The sequence below is a fragment of the Danio aesculapii genome, chromosome 23, assembly GCF_903798145.1.
Source record: "Danio aesculapii chromosome 23, fDanAes4.1, whole genome shotgun sequence".
NCBI classification, from domain to species: domain Eukaryota; kingdom Metazoa; phylum Chordata; class Actinopteri; order Cypriniformes; family Danionidae; genus Danio; species Danio aesculapii.
The window spans coordinates 34,151,960-34,169,519 of NC_079457.1; the positions used below are offsets into that span (position 1 = coordinate 34,151,960).

Below are 17,560 nucleotides of genomic sequence, written 5' to 3' on the forward strand. Positions count from 1 at the left end.
TATAGACAATGACGAAGTGATGGAGGAACTCCCGGAGGACTTCATGGATGAAGTTCTGGAATACGGAGGGGGCGTTGACCAGACCATAGGACATGACCAAATATTCGTAGTGGCCAGTAGGGGTCACAAAAGCCGTTTTCCACTCGTCCCCCTCACGTATTCTCACCAGATTATACGCGCTGCGGAGGTCCAACTTAGTGAAGATCTTGGCGGATCGAAGTTGTTCTAGGGCCGCAGGGACGAGAGGAAGGGGATAACGGAACTTAACAGTACCTTGATTGAGAGTTCTATAGTCGATGCACGGCCGCAGCCCTCCATCCTTCTTTGCAAGAAGAAGAAGCTGGATGCTGCGGGTGAAGTGGAAGGACGGATATACCCCTGACTCAGAGCCTCCTGAATGTATTCATCCATGGCCTTAGTCTCCGGAAGCGACAATGGGTAGATTCTGCCTCTGGGCATTGGAACATCTGGAACTAGGTCTATGGCACAGTCCCATGGCCGATGTGGAGGTAGCTGGGAAGCTCTCTTGGGGCAAAACACATCTTTGTAAGAAGTGTAGACTTCAGGAATCTGGACGGATCATTTCTCGACGGGGCTTTCAACTGACGTGACGTAGACAGATAGGGGTTTACGACTCTGTAATGGGAGATCGGGAAAACAGCCTGGTGTACATCCTTTACCCCATTTCTTTATTTCTCCTGTGCCCCAAGAGAGGATAGGATCATGCTTCACCAGCCACGGTCGCCCTAGGATGATATCCATAGTGGCGCCCTCCAGAACCAGGAATTGAATCTCCTCTTTATGTAACAGCCCGATTTGGAGATTGATGGATTCACATTTACGATGAATACGTGCCTGTGGTTGAATATGGTTGGTTATGGGTTGAATCTGGTAGATTTGTGTCGAGGCTTCGGTGCGGAGCTGGAGTTGGCGACAGAGGGCATATGAGATGAAATTTCCAGCTGACCCGGAGTCGATAAGGGCAGTGGCTGAAACAGATAAAGATTGGGTAGTTAACTGAACATTGGTAGTGAGGGGATGCATCTTTTCAATGTCCGAACTGAACACACTCACCGAGGAGCGTATGGGACGGAGTGGACAGTCCAGCCTGACATGTCCTCCTACACCACACTATATACACAAACCCCGTGTCAGCCTCCTCTGTCGCTCAGCGGCCGTGAGTCTACCAGATTCAATGATCATGGGTTCTGGTTCTGGAGGGATTACTGGCGCAGATGGGCGGAGGAGTGTTTGAGGTGATAGAGTTGTTCTCCAGCTGCTACCTCTCCATCAGAGCGACCAAAAACCTCCTTGAAATGTTCAGTGAAAATTTGAATGGAATTAATTACCGGCCCAGCTTGTTGCAAAATGGTCTCAGCCCACCGGAGAGCAGATCCAGAGAGAAGCGATATAATGAAAGCAATTTTAGATCGATCTGTGGGGTATAAAGCAGGTTGCATGGTGAATACTAGAGAACACTGTAATAAAAATCCATTGCACTCCTCCGACCCGCCAGAGTAGGGCGCTGGTTGAGCCATGGGACTGGATGAGTTGGTGGGCAACGAAGAAGTGCTCGGTGCTGGTGGTGCATCGGGAAGTGGTGCTGACGGTAGCAAAATTCTCTTCAAAGAGTCCACCAGCTCTTGAATGGGATCGGGAGTGCTCATGCTGTTAACTGTAATAGGTCCGGTCTTCTGTTAGGGAAGCAGACGGACAAACAGGGTGAGTAAATGGTTATAAAGGTTTATTGAAACAGCGGAGCATCTGAAGGAAAACAAGGGGAATGTGAATGGAGTCCGGGATGATATTATTGTCCTTCTCCTAAGCAGGATGGATGATAGGCAAAGAGGGAGACCGAATGCACACACCAGATGACTTGCGGGGAAGACAGACAGATGACACACACACCTTTGACTGGACGCTGGGAACACTGGACAGACTGGAGACAAACAGAGATTAGGTAAGTTTTCAAATGGCAAGATAATGATAGCGAATACTTGGAGAGTATCCACTATGAGTCCACTTCGTATAAAACGAGACCGGACACTGACTGAAGTGAGGTGTGTGCTTATATAGTGCCAAGGTGATAAGGTGCAGCTGTGCGTGATTAATACTCAGGTGATGATGGGCGCTGTGTGAAATTGGTGGAAGAGCCTGGCCAATCCGTGACAACTTTGTTATTATTGTTCATTTATTCATTTGCTGGAAATTAGAACTGAATTTAGAAATAGTTTTGAAACAAATCTTTGCACTTAACAAGCGAAATTAATTATGTAGGCTAATGGATATCTTCAGTATAGTGTACAACACCGCTTCCTCATCTATGAAAGAGAGAAAGAAAAAGTGAAAGTAAAGGCCCATTAGAGGAGGCTCATTTTTATCATCCTCGTGCTGCAGATGGTCTGTTTAACTGTTTTCTCACTAGTTATGTGTTCAGTTTTTCCACTCACAAAGTCCGCCATGTAAATAGCAAATGCACGTGCAACTGACTCTTAAAGGGAATGAGAGATGAGACTGTTTTTTTCCCAAAACACACCCATCCTTAAAATAGCAAAAGTGGATTTGAACATGTCCCTAAAGCTTTTGCATCTTAAGCACCCTGTGCTTTAGACTTTGTGCTTTGATTGTTAAAATAGAGCTCTACTCAAAACAATTGTAGAAATTGTTAAAACAGAGCAGTTTTAGAAGATATTTTCTTTTGCAAATGTGATTTACATTATCTTTTCTCTGATGTTGTGAACTTTATTTTGTCAATGGGTAAATATAATACTCATTTGCAGTGTTGGAAGTGAGGCATTACAAGTAGCTCGAGTTGCGTAAGCATATAACTTTCACAAGTAATGAGTTAAGTAACGCATTACTGTAAAAAAATTAAGTAATAAAGTTGGAGTTCATTCATTCATTTGCTTTTTCGGTTTAGTCCCTTTATTAATCTGGGGTTGCCACAGCGGAATAAATTGCCAACCTATCCAGCATATATTTTATGCAGCGAATGACCTTCCAGCCGCAACCCATCACTGGGAAACCCCAATAAACATTAATTCACTATGGTCAATTTTAGCATACCCAATTCACTTATACCACATGTCTTTGGACTTTGAAAACCCACGCGAACATCTGGAGAACATGCAAATTCCACACAGAGATGCCAACTGACCCAGCTGAAGCTCGAACCAGCAACCTTCTTGCTTTGAGGTGAACGTGCTACCCACTGCGCCACTGCGTCGCCGAGAATTTGAGTTAATTTTTTTTTTTTTATTTAGTGGGAGTTAAATAGCTGAAATAAAGCTAATGTAGTCATGAATAAATGAGAGAATGTGCTCTCTGTGGGGGCAGACAAAAACCAAGATGGCAGGCCAGAGCTTTAGATTTGTATGATGAAAGTCATTCATTCGATTTCTTTTCGGCTTAGTCCCTTTATTAACCTGGGGTCGCCAGAGCGGAATGAACCGCCAACCTATCCAGCACATGTTTTACGCAGTGGATGCCCTTCCAACTGCAACCCATCTCAGGGAAACATCCATACACACGCATTCACTACAAACAATTTAGCCTATCCAATTCACCTGTACCGCATGTCTTTGGACTGTGGGTGAAACCGGAGCACCCGGAGGAAACCCACGCCAATGCAGAGAGAACATGCAAACTCCACACAGAAACGTCAACTGACCCAGCTGAGGCTCGAACCAGCGACCTTTTTGCTGTAAGGCGACAGCACTACTGCACCACTGCATCACCTATGATGGAAGTTTTCCATCATATTATTTCAAAAGTTCCAAGTGTACTGTACTGTATGTAAACTTTTGTAATAGTAATGCTAATCATAATTTTAACACCAGGCATGCATCAAAAGGATTTTTCTTCAAAAACGAATGCAAAGCAACGGACTGTCATATATAGAGGAATGAAAACATGGAATGAATTTCCATTAGACATTACATGGTTTGTAACAAGTAAAATGAGGTTTAAAAATTGTTAAAGAAATATATAAAGGCACAATATTAAGTGGATTGTTGATCTGGATTTTTATTGGTCTTTGTTGTTATGTATTAATGTAATTTTGTTCTGTGTTCGATGGGCCCCAGGAAGAATAGCCACTACCTTGATAGTGGCTAATGGGGATTCTGATAAATAAATGAAAGATTCTCAATATTAAAGCATTGAAGAAAAGAAAAGGGGCATTGTCTCAACAGTGAACAGTGGACAGTGAGTTTACTTCACTAAAAAGACAAAAAAAGTACTAGCACACACATAAACTTTCATTACGGCATGTATAGCTGCAGAAGTTCTCAGAAAATAACATTATCCTAAATTATAGTTGTTTTAGGTGTGTTGTTAATTCCAGAGCTACTCTAATAAAAAAAGGAAAACAAGTTCTGAAATATATCAAGAAAGAAAAAGTAATGCAAATATATAATTATATATATACCTCGAAAGTAACGTAACGCTTCACTTTCCATAAAAGTAACGCAACTAATTACTTTTTTGTTGAGTAACTCAATATTGTAATGGAATACTTTCAAAAGTAACTTTTCCCAATAATGCTCATTCTTGTAAATGAAAAATAAAATAAAATAAAAAATAAATAAATGTAGGCCATCATTTAATTGTTTTCATTTTGAGATAGGATAAGAGGGATTGAGATAGGTTCAAATATTCAAAGCTATAATAAGGCTTTATGAACAAAAAAATTAAATAAATATAAACAAAATAAAATAACGGAAGCTTTTTGTACTTCATTATCAAAATATGTATTTATTCCTTGATGTTGTTTTGTTTGAAGTACATTGATTGTTCAAATGTGTGAATGCAATGCTTCTGATATTGATTGTTCCCTGTTTTGTGTTGTAGGCCAACAATTTGCGACAAACAAAAATAAATAAATAAATACTACCGTGCGCTACTCTGGCTCTTTAAGGCCGGAGGGTCTTCAGCACAGTGGGTCAAACCGAGCGCTTCTCTCCCGGGCGCGGTGCCAGTCGAGAGAGAGAGAGAGAGAGAGAGAGAGAGAGAGAGAGAGAGAGAGAGAGAGAGAGAGAGAGAGAGAGAGAGAGAGAGAGAGAGAGAGAGAGAGAGAGAGAGAGAGAGAGAGAGAGAGAGAGAGAGAGAGAGAGAGAGAGAGAGAGAGAGAGAGAGAGAGAGAGAGAGAGAGAGAGAGAGAGAGAGAGAGAGAGAGAGAGAGAGAGAGAGAGAGAGAGAGAGAGAGAGAGAGAGAGAGAGAGAGAGAGAGAGAGAGAGAGAGAGAGAGAGAGAGAGAGAGAGAGAGAGAGAGAGAGAGAGAGAGAGAGAGAGAGAGAGAGAGAGAGAGAGAGAGAGGAGAGAGAGAGAGAGAGAGAGAGAGAGAGAGAGAGAGAGAGAGAGAGAGAGTTTCAGCCAGGAGATCCATTAGTCTAGACTGTCATAATCAGTGCAGAGGACAGAGCGGGACCCTCGGGTCAGGAGGAGATGTGTGTCGGGCCACTGAACTCCAACACTTCCAACACGCAGAATGTAGCTCTAGTGGCCAATTAAACGGACACGTTGATGCACGAGTGGCCTTAAAGTAAGCTACACATGTTTTTAGACGTTGCTTTTTTATGTAAAAGGTGTATGTGGGTCCTATGAAGTGACATGAAAGGTGTGTTGAATGTACCTTATTAATTCTAAAACCATAATATTTGCTTCGTAATGCACTCGTTGCTTGATAGAAGTAGTCTCCATGTTGTGCTGTAGTAATGTAGCAAATTTGAAGTATATTCAAGCCCACTGGAAACATAGATATTCATTTATTTATCTATGCACTGGAAGGAGATATCTCTTCACCATGACGTATGCTTTAATACTGCTCCCTCTTGTGACAAATAATGGTAACTTCACAGATAAATAGAATAAGTACACAGTTAATAGTTACTCTGTTGAACACAAAAGAAGATATTTTGAAAAATGATGGAATCCTGTAACCATTCACTTTAATTGTAGGAATAATTGTTTCTCCTACGAAGTATGTCAATGGCTGTCAGTTCTTTTTTTTTAATATCTTATTTTGTGTTCAACAGCATAAAGAAACTCAAAGGTTTGGAACTACTTGAAGGCAAGTAAATAGTGAGTATTTTTATATGAACTGAGTTTCTCTAGATTTCTCACTTATACTGTAGTTATGTGTTTGGGGAATAAGTTGAAAGAAAAGTGTGTTTAAAAAACAAACAAAAAATTATTCTAGCCGAAATAAAACAAATAAGACTTTCTCCACAATAAAAAATATTATCAGACATACTGTGAACATGTCCTTGCTCTGTTAAACATCATTTGTGAAATATTTAAAAAAGAAAACCAATCAAAGGGGGGCTAATAATTCTGACTTCAATTGTATACAACAGTCACATAATAGCAACACTCATCAAGACAACAACATGAATTAAAAACATATTAGCCCCATACATAATACTGCAGATCATTCTTAACAACCGCACCATTCACATTAAACAGTGATCTGATTTAATACAACAACTGCAATAGTGATAAATTACTTTTTATAAGCATTTCTTTGGGCTATAGGGATTTTAAACCTGCGTCCTGATGGTAACATTTCAAAAGTTGAGTTAAGGGTATGTCTATCATCTTTAAAAATCACAATTGCTGTTTTTTCAATAAAGAAGTCAAAGAAAATCTGCAGGGAATGTTGTTTGCAGTTATCTTATTTGCCTCATTGATAATTTGCGATAATTTCTTCTTCTGTTTAAGTGTTGTGTTACCAAACTATGAAACAAGATTATTTGTTAGAACACTCTCTATTAATGATCTATGTTTAAAGTCTGTGTACTAATATTAAAACTTCTCAACTTGCAGAGGAGACTAAGGCGCTGACAGGGGCGGATTTAGTGATATGGGGGCTCTAAGCAATTCCGGCCATGGAGCCCAAAAGTTCTAAAATGCATCTTTGTTCTTTAATTTATTTTTCATTTATTTATTTTGCAGTTTTTTTTTCTTAAATTACTCAATTACACCTTTTCTACATTTTGTCTAAATGCAAAATAATAATAACAACTAAAGCATCTTGTAAAACTTTTTAAATGATTTGTTTTCTTAAGATGAATTTACAACTAATAACTATATATAAACTATTTCGTTTTAAAACTAAATCTTTACCTAATTTGACTGCTAGACTTCTCCATTATTGAGGGTGGGGGATAGATTTGCACAGATGTAATAAACATTCAACTTTTATTTTTTTACACACTCATCATATAAAATATGATAGAATGCTATGTTATATATCTAATTTATAGGCATAATTTATACTTCTAAGTATTTATTTGGGGGACCTCAGATTTCCTGAGTCCTTAGTGGCTGCTTATCTTGCTTATTGGTTAAATTAGCCCCTGGGTGCTGACTTGCCTTCTTATAAACAGCCTCTACTTTACTATCAAATTTTAGTTTATTGTCAATAATTGTGCCAAAATACTTAAAATTTGAGACTTGCTCTACTATTTTTTCCATGTAGTATTTTTTAAATGTAGTATTTGCTACTCTTGTTTGACTCCCCAGACAGCTCTCTTGTTTTTACAATATTAAGATGTAATGAACTTTTACCAATCTGTGTTACTATTAATACAGTATATTTAAAATATAAGGAGCTATTCATTTCTTCCTGACAGGAAACCAATGCCTGATCATTGGCGTATTTTATAGGAGCGAGTTATCATTATCATTATTGCTCTGCAGTTCATTAATATAAATACAATAGGAGATAATACACATCCCTAAGCTACCCCGATATTTAAAACAGAGCAGTCAGACATACCATAAATTAACACAGACACATTGTGGTAGTTTTTTTTTATTCTCTGATCCATATAATCAACCAACTGCTTATGCCTTTTTATTACATGTTGTTGTTGTTGTTGTTGCAGGATTAATGAAAAATATGCCATGTTTACATGTTTATATTTGTTTCTAAACAACACTAACTTCACTTAATAAAATGCAAATTAACATTTGATTAAAAAAAATATTCATGGCAAAATTAATAGAAATTAAAATAGTTTTAAAGTGGCCTCTTTTTCCCCCCAGAGCTGTACATTGTGTGTGTGTGTTTTATAATTTAATGGTTAAGTATTAATTGTAAAAAATGTTGTAAATAAAGTGTACTGTACTCTGTTTTTACAAAATAATAAATAAATGAATAAATAAATTAAATGCCTGTCTTTATTTAACTGTTTCAAGCTTAATTTAATGTTACTTTCAGGTTCTTTGTAAGTGAAAATCATTTATACACTACAATATTTTTCATTATAGGTATTTGGCCTATAGGGTCATTACTACAAAGCTGTTATTGCTACAACATTTAAGATATATATTTTCTGTTTTATTTTATGATCTTTCCTAAAGTGCACTTTTACCCTTTTATATTCATAACCAATGTTCTGACAAAAAACAGTGTTAAGAATTATTATTATTTTTAATTTATCTATTTATTTTTATTTTTATTTATTGTAAAAAAAAGCACATGAACTCTCCCCATCCCTCCACAAACCATCCAAATGCAGTTAAACAGGTAAATATGTTGTTATCTAAGACAAATAAAACCAAATTGTATTACTCATACAAAAATACATGTACACATATCAATCAATTAATCAGTAAAGTGAGAGGCAATTGCTTGTGCCAATGTATGGCTTTGTTCCAAAAACTTCCCAAATTTTTAATTTTGCCCCTGATACCGTAGGTAATTCTTTCCAGTGCAATGTAATGTCAAATGTTTCAGCCAGTGGTCAATAGATGGACTTTCTATATTCTTCCAATAACGTCTTGCAATAATAAGCCACATGTCAGTGATTTTCGTTTGATAACCTGGTAATGACAAACTTACATGAAATAAACCCGAAGTACATATTTTAGTGATAACTGGAATTGGTTTTAAAATTATTGAGGACAGTAATGTTATAACATTTTGCCAGAAAATATTCTCCACCTCACATTCCCAGATATATGAATGTTACAAAGAATATGAAGAGGTAATGACTCTGTACTGTATATGTGAGCTTCACCTCGTCAATCCCCCATGGAGAGACATGTGGCTCCCCTTTAAATCTGAGCCCAATCCTCTTAAATGTGTGCAGGTGAGGGCTGGACCTCCAGTGCTGGTTTGATCATAGAGAGATGAGTGATTGGTCTTCATTAACAGATGGCGCACTAAAGCTAAAGGCATGCTGGGAAACAGTATTTTCCTTTAAGACGACTAGTAAAACCCAATGTACCTGCTTTTATACACAATAAGACACAGTCAATGTGTTTGAAATGTCTTTTATGCTTTTATGCTTGAAAATGAGGGAAAACTATACTGGATGGAGGGGAAAAGCACTCACATTAGTACACTTGTTTTGATATATTGAGCTGTGGAGATTTTTTTTTTTTTTGAGAAGATTTCCAGTAATCTCCACTTTATGCCTCTGCAGAAAGAGATATTAAAGGAGGTTTTGACAGAAGACTGGTGAGTAGAGATTTTCTGTCTAATATATATATCTATATATATATTAGGGTTGTCGCGTTACCATTAATTAATCTGACGATACTATACCATATTCATTCATTTTAATTAGTAGATAACTAACCAACAAAAATACATTAAATACTGTAAAGATACAAATTATACAGAATGAAATTTGTTACAAAAGAGCATTTTTCCAAAAAAATTAGGCTATATGAAGTGGTCAAAAATTGTTTCAAAGTTTCCTGTTGCTGTTTTGGGTTTTTCGTCTATATTTTTTCCCAGTCTTATCAGGTAACAATGCAAAGTAATTCAGAATTTCACTTTGTAAATCGTTCTTTTAAAAAGATTGTCACAGTTGCTAATAAATCATATTAACAGGAACAGAAATGAAGCGATTCAGATGTGTGTTCGAACTGAAGCAGTAGAAAATGTGCAATAGGCTACCATAAAAGGCATGAATTCTACACAGTTTTGCAACTTTAAAGGGCTCCACAGACTATTCAAATAAAAAAGTTTATTATTGCACAAATGTGTGAGCATTTTAGTGACTTTTCCACATGCAACATGATCTAGTGTTATAAACCACTAATGACGATACTACCGTTTACATACTATCGTGGCATGGTATTTTGGAACCATAATATGGCTATACTATCATAATACCTGTAAACCGTGCAACCCTAATATGCATATGTGTATATATATATATAAATATATATATACACACACACACACGTTGTGTTCGTTTTGCTAATAATGCTGATTTATCTCTTAGTCTTCCTCATGATGAATGCAAAAGGTCATTACAGGTGAGTTACAACCTTTCTGTCATTTCTGTCTACTGGACACTAGCTGATGAAAATAAGAATGTTTCGTTAATGATAACTAAAACTAAAGTTAATCTAAAAACTATTTAATCAACATTTACTCAGTGATTCCAAACCTGTTTGCGTTGTGTTCTTCTGTTAAACACAAAATAAGATATTTTGAAGAATGTTGGTAACCGGTAGCCATTGACATCCATAGAAGATTCTACAGAAGTCAAATGGCCACCAAATTTCAACATTATAAAAAATATTATATTTTGAAAAGAAAAAAGAAACAAACTGGTTTGCAAAAAGTGGATGTTCAGTAAACTGTTGGGTAAAAAATATTTGATAAAAGACTAAAGTTTTAAAGGCTTTAAAAACTTTCTATTGTGGTTGTTTGTTTGCTTGTTTTTGTGTTTGCCTTTTTGTCTAGAAATGTTACACATACATTCTGTAAACATTTTGAAACAAGTAATAAAATGTATAAATTGTAAGTCAAACATCCAACTAAAACATTTGTATGAAAAAAATGTTCAATAACAATGTATATTTAACTTTTATTAGGTTTTAAGAAGATTGGTAAAGCAATAGTTCAACCAAAAAAATGACATTGAAAATTACACGTGTGCTCCGGTTTCTCCCACAGCTCAAATACATAGGGTATAGGTGAATTGAATAAACTAAATTGTCCATGGCGTATGAGTGTGTGTGAAAGAGTGTGTATAAGTGTTTCCCAGTACTGAAAGGAAGGGCATCCGCTGTGTAAAACATATGCTGGAATGGTTGCCGCTTCATTCCGCTATGGTGACCTCTGAAATAGAGACTAAGTTGAAGGAAATAACTTAATTTAATTTCTTTCTGTTTTCACTCTGCAATCGATTTTTCCCCTGTGTGTGTTTTTTTAATTTTTATTTAATTTTTTTTTTATTTGGTTTGTTTGTTCTTCCCTGGACATTTTACTATCTATAGTTCAGCATTTGGATGTAAATGTCTATAGTTATTATAACTTCGCTAATTGATTTGGAATGTTTTCAATTTTTGTTACTGTCTTGTAAAATCTTTCTTAACTTATAAACTTTTAAACACCAATTAATAAATACAGTTTTAATAGTATTACTAAACTACAGCAGAAGAAGCTCTTTAGAACATCTTAAATCATCCTGTAGAACGTGATGATTATTGTTTACAATCTGATGGTTAACACACCTTAAAGTGTAAGTTAACAATTTCCTTACCATTTACTCACCATAACTTCCAAACTTTTAGGATTTCAAATACCTATACCAAAAAACATCTTAACGAGTTTTATGATTTATTTATTTTTTAATCAAATGTGTTTGTACCATATGGACAGCTTTTCAATCATGGTCTGTTTGCTTGGAAGCTTAATGTTTTACAGTGTTCCAGGCAGTGCCATAGTGTAAACTGCGTAGGCCCACCCACAAGATTGAAGGTGCCTCCCCCATATATATAGAATCCAACAAGCATTTTACCTTGTAAAAAATACCTTTATAAAAATGTCCATGACGTCCCTTTCTTGAAGCAAAGGGACAAAGTTCACAAGGTAAAATGCCCATTGGACGCATAATTTTAGTGCTGAAAATGGTACGTTTGTAAAGACTGGCACTAGCACAATGGAGGTTTTTGTCATTAACAGCAAAAACAGTTAAAAACAGGCCAAGCTGCTGGTTTATTTTTGGTTATACAGTTAATAATAAGACATTACTCGTGAATGATTGTCTTGAACAGTTTGTGTTTGGCCCATTTGTTTTTGGCCGCTGAATGGAAGTGGTCTTTGAATGCAATTTGTTTCACTTTAAATGTTATTCGTTCTTTTTGTGCTGTAAGCCGCCTTTCCACTGCACACAACATTTGGACACGAAACTCATAGACCACAAAAAATTTTGGAGGGAATGTGGAGACAGCATGATTTGTTTCATTTTTATTACTCATTTATGAATAGAAATGTTTTTTTTTTAATATAGACTTTTTTCTGATTCAAAAAATAACGAAAAATCTCCTATTTCTCATCTCGTGCACACAAACCTGCTTGGATAACACTGGAATACATCACATCCGGTCGGCCAGTCGCATACGGTCTAGTCGTAGGAGTTCAAATATTTCAACGTAACTGCAGCTCAATTCGGATCCGAATTTTCCGCATGCGGAGATGATCGAAATTCCACGCAGCTCCCGGACTACTCTCCATTGGAAATGAATGACTTTAAGTCAGTCGCTTGTCGTTTGTCTTGTGTAGTGCAAAGGAGGCCTTAGCCCTTCCCCTTACCCTTTCATGCGTTCATGTGAAAGGGTATGGGTGTCCCAATTCTCTTTAGCTTGAAGGCGTAGGCCTAATGCTGTCTTCACACCAGACACGACAAGCTCAGATAAATCGCGATATTCATTCGTAAATAGACTCGTGAACATTTTAAGTTTACTTGCTTTATTCGCGCATCAAATTCCCTTCAGAACAGATGCGGATTCGCGTGATGGGCAGGGCTTCTGTCTGTCTGGTGACTCTAGCTTCGTTGCTAAATGGCTGGATTTTATAGAGAGAGTAGCTGTGTTTATGTGCTTTATGAAGACTGAAAAACAGCATCAGTTTGTTTGGAGCCATATCTGAGTCCACTAGATCCTTTCAGAGGTGCACCCATCTCTGTGAGCATAAACTCTTACAGAAACGTAACCTGGATGATGGAGGCTTTCAGCACCTTTTCAGTCGCACCTTTGCATTGACTTAACATGTAAATCACTCGCGCTTGATGCTTCTTCCGCGTCTGGTGTGAACGCAGCATAAGGGGCAGGGCTAGATAGCCCTTGAAACTGAGATTTTCCAGGACCGGACTCGTAATCAAGGGCTACAAAAATTTCCCAGAATACACTAGCTACAACAGCAACATGGCTGCACACGCGAGTCAGGAGATGCACAAATTAGTATTTTTTGGCAATATTACAAATTTTTACAACAAACAAGCTTATGTTTTCATACATTAATAAGCGCGTTCATGTTTTACTGTCATGCTTTAAAAAAAAACACGCTAAAATGAAAAAACTTTCGCTATCTATAATCCCTAATAATCACTCCTGTACAGTGGCATAGCGCAAAATGCGGGGATCCCCTTGCACGGATTGTTGATTGTGACAGTCTCAGAAATCATGCTAAGTGGGGGTGGGGGTTGTGACGGTTTGGATGCGCCATACGGAGATCACATACCAAAGACTGGGGGGAGGGTGATGAGCAATCACATACTGATGGGAGGGGGGGGGGTGATCAAGGGGGTGACCTTGTGGGCCCATCCGCTACGCCACTGCTCCTGTATAGTAGTCCCACAACAATTTGTTACTCAGTGACACTCAAATACTCTGTTACAATATTCTAGTGGCTGGGAATGACCTTTTTACAGTGTCTGATATAATGTTGATGTTGTTTTCATGTGTTTACATAGATGAATATGGCCATGGTGTAAATGTACAGTACAGTTACAAACTTATTGCCACATTATATCATTATGATAACATGATATCATTGCCTTCTGTGATTTCCTGAAGATGAATACCAAAAAATAACACAACTGGAATAACTACAGCAGTCACCGTTGTCAACTCATATGAAGTAAAAGCTTGTGATAACATGATGACTTGTGGAGGTGTTGTAATGCTGTCCCATTTCTTAGGGGTAAATTTTGAAGCCATTTCCCCTCACACCTTATTTCAAGGGCCAAGGGGTATTGGTAGGGGTAAAAAACTAAAATTGGGATTGGGCCCAGTTACCTATTTCCATTGATCCTGGGTTGAAAAAAATCCCTTTAACTGCAAGTAATTAAACCAAAAAACATATTATTACAAATTAATAATAATTTAATAACTTTAATAACGTTTTTAAAATAAGTTTGCTGATATTTGATTGAGTAGTGAACAGTGTAGCTTGGTGTCAGTATATGATGGTGCTGTTGCTTTGGTTCCTCCTGAAGCAGATGGGCTTTACACTGAATCCTATTATCAACTTCTCCGGACTAAACTAGCTTTCATAATCAGGGAGACTGAACATACACACACACACACACACTTACATAAACACACATGACAGCTTCATCTGCTCTCCTGCTGGGACATTTACTGTACAACCGATGCAGTCTCAATAGCCATGTCTGCAGAGAAGGTATATCTGAGTTGAAAATAATGTTTATAGATGTTGTAAATGTCTAGAGCTGTTTTAGATTGTACTAGGAGTAATGTTGTATGGAGAGCAGATTTCTAAAATTATCTAGTTCAGTGGTAGAAAGAGTACAGATATCTCATTTATGATGGTTTAAAATGGAGACAATGCATTTTGTGTGGTTTAATGTTCAAGTAAAACAGGTTCAGATCAGAGCAAGACAACAATAATGTGCTCTGTCCTCAGAAAACAAGGACATCTGGTCACTGAGAAGAGATTTGTTCAGTTTATACCACAGTAAATTTAAATGATCTAGAATGGGCTAAAGAAATTTAAAGTAGTCATATGAAGATAACGCAAGTCTGTTTGATTAGTTTTAGTTTTGTGTGTGTTGTGTTTTTGTGTGTGTTTTGTTTTTGTGTGTGTTTTGTTTGTGGTTTCGTTTTTTGTGTTTTGTTTAGCTTTTTATATGTGTTTTTGCTTTGTGTTGGATTTGTTGTTGGGCAAGTTTTGATTTGTGTCTGTTTGTTTTGTTATGATTGTTTTGTTTTGTTTTGATTGCGTTTTTTGTGTTTTTGATGTGTGTTTTGTGTGCATTTTGTATTGTTTTGTTTTCTGTCTGTGTGTTTTATTTATTTTGTTTTCTTGTGTGTGCTTTGTGTGTTTTCACATCTAGTTTACCTTTCAAATGTAATCGATTGCTTTAATTTATATTCTGCTGGTTCTAGTTTTGTTCAGTATATACAACAGTAAATATAAAAGCTGTTTTGATCTAGAATGTTCTAAAGAAGTCTAATATAGTCATATGAAGATAATGCAAGTTTGTTTAATTGATTAGTTTTTAGTTGTGTGTGTGGGTTTTGTTTTTTGTGTGTGTTTTGTTTGTGGTTTTATTGTGTGTGTTTTTGCTTTGTGTGTGGTTTGGTGAGTTTTGTTTTGTGCTTTTTATGTGTTTTTCTTTTCTTTTTTCTTTTCTTTTCTTGTGCAAGTATCCAGTTTTCCTTTCAAATGTAATTGATTGCACATTTAATCTATATTCTGACTATTCTAACATATTTCATACATTAAATATCAGTCAGAATCTGAATTTGGCTATATTTTATACCACCTTTAGTAAAAAAAAGTTTCATAGTATTATCTGCAAATTAATTTCACTCTTGTTGTTTTAAAAGTGTTAGGCTCTTTATTGGTATATGCAATGAGTCAAATTGAAAAACAACAACAACAACAATAATAATAATAATAATAATAATAATATTAAGCGGCTCATTCTGCTGTAGCCGAAAAGAAAATAAATGAATGAATGAATGAATAATAATAATAATAATAATAATAATAATAATAATAATAATAATAATAATAATAATAATAATAATAATAATTAAATAATAATAATTATTTAATTAATAAATATTAATAATAATAATAATAATAATAATAATAATAGTAATAATAATTAATAATAAAGTAATAAATCATAATGTTAATAATTAAGATTTCAAGTTCAATTTAATAATGAATTTACTGTCATAATAATTGCTTTATTTCTATTCATTATATTACTGTTTTTTATTGGTCCTGTAACTGTTTATTTAATAAATAATAATTAACTTATAAAAAATAATATAATAAACTGGAACAAAATTGATTCACAAAACTGAACACTGTTAAACACCCAAATTGATTTTAAAATCAGGGTTAATGTCAGAATGACTAGCCGAGGAAAGCCTCCTTCGCAGTAAAATATAGTTAATTCTACAAGATAATACTGTGAAATCACAGTACTGGACTTTATTATCTACTGTGCAGTTACACTTTATGTATGTAAGTTCACAGTAATTTAATGTAACAAAATCAAAGTAAATTACTGTTACATACCTCACAGTAATTTGATGTGAATTTACATACAGTAATGCAATGATTAGGCAGTAATTTACTGTGAATTTAAGGTCTTTTTTTGCAGTGTAGTGTTTTTTAGTTATTGTGTACTATTTAGCTATATTATTTAGTTACTGTATTTTATTAATTATTATTAAAACATTTTTTTATTATATTATATAAATTTTTATTATATTAATACTTTCAATAAGAACTAAATTTACGTTTCATAATGTTAGCTGCAAACGCCTCCAGTTTGCTATTGGCATTTTTAAATGTGCCCTGTAGCTGTTTTTTTTTCTAGGTAGAATTTATGTTGTATTTTTTTTTTTCACAAATTGCTTCTATTTTACATTTATTTCTTAAAGAGCACATAGTTTACCTCTTTTTTATGATTTAATATTAATATTATGGTTCTTCTGAGTGTGCCAGTTTAGGTTCAGTTTAAAACACAATTTAGATTTTTTTATTATAATGTGTTAAAAAGTGTCATGTTGGGGGCGTGTCCACAGTTTGCTGATTTATGGGTGTGTTGCTTCACATGTAGATTAGTTTCGGCTTCCCGCCAATGTAACAAGGGGCGGGGCCATGAGCTCACCCACTCTGCGTTTGCAACAGAGTCTAACAGGCAGACAGAGAAGGAGCAGGAGTGAGACGTTCAGCAATCAGTCGTACATGTACGACTCGGACACAGACAAAGCAGAGAGTACAAAATCATTTGTGTCTTTGTACAGTTTTACAGCCAACTGTGTGCTAGTTTCAAGTGTCGAGCTTGTACACAGAAACTAATAATCACGCACACTGAATTAACTTTGACTGAGGCACCGGATGCGCCGCTCGAAGCCGCAACACGGCACACCAGACACTCTCTGTGGCGCGGCAAAAACATGAAGTGTCCCGAATCGTCGCGCCACGCATTTTTGAATTCTAAACATAGGTTTCTATCAGGGTACACACAACGGCAATTCAAGTCTGCAGCGGTCCGCAGTGCACAGCCGTCGACTTGAGTGTACCCTGATAGAAACCTATGTTTAGAATTCTAAAACGCATGCTAGTTAAAATCACAGGGAGCTTCTGGGATCGCGAGAAATGCAAACGGCTGAAGTATAAGGTAGACTCAATGAGAAGTACACATGTTTGCAAACCTACCTAAAGATACAACTAATAATTCTGATTAGAGCGATAATGTGGAGAATATTGCTCTTGTGTTGATCCCAATGAGCCTTGCACCTAAAAATAGAGCAAGGG

The 17,560-nt window shown here is 36.1% G+C and overlaps 1 protein-coding gene across 1 annotated transcript in view; it reads left to right on the forward strand.

The window, feature by feature from the left end:
• The first annotated feature begins 5,420 nt into the window (after positions 1–5,420).
• tulp1a (TUB like protein 1a) overlaps positions 5,421–17,560 on the forward strand; it is a 74,304-nt gene continuing 62,164 nt past the window's right edge. The window contains 3 exon segments of the mRNA XM_056450021.1: positions 5,421–5,542; positions 9,435–9,469; positions 10,245–10,278. Of these exon segments, the coding sequence (XP_056305996.1) occupies positions 10,260–10,278 (19 nt within the window). The 5' untranslated portion in view covers positions 5,421–5,542; positions 9,435–9,469; positions 10,245–10,259.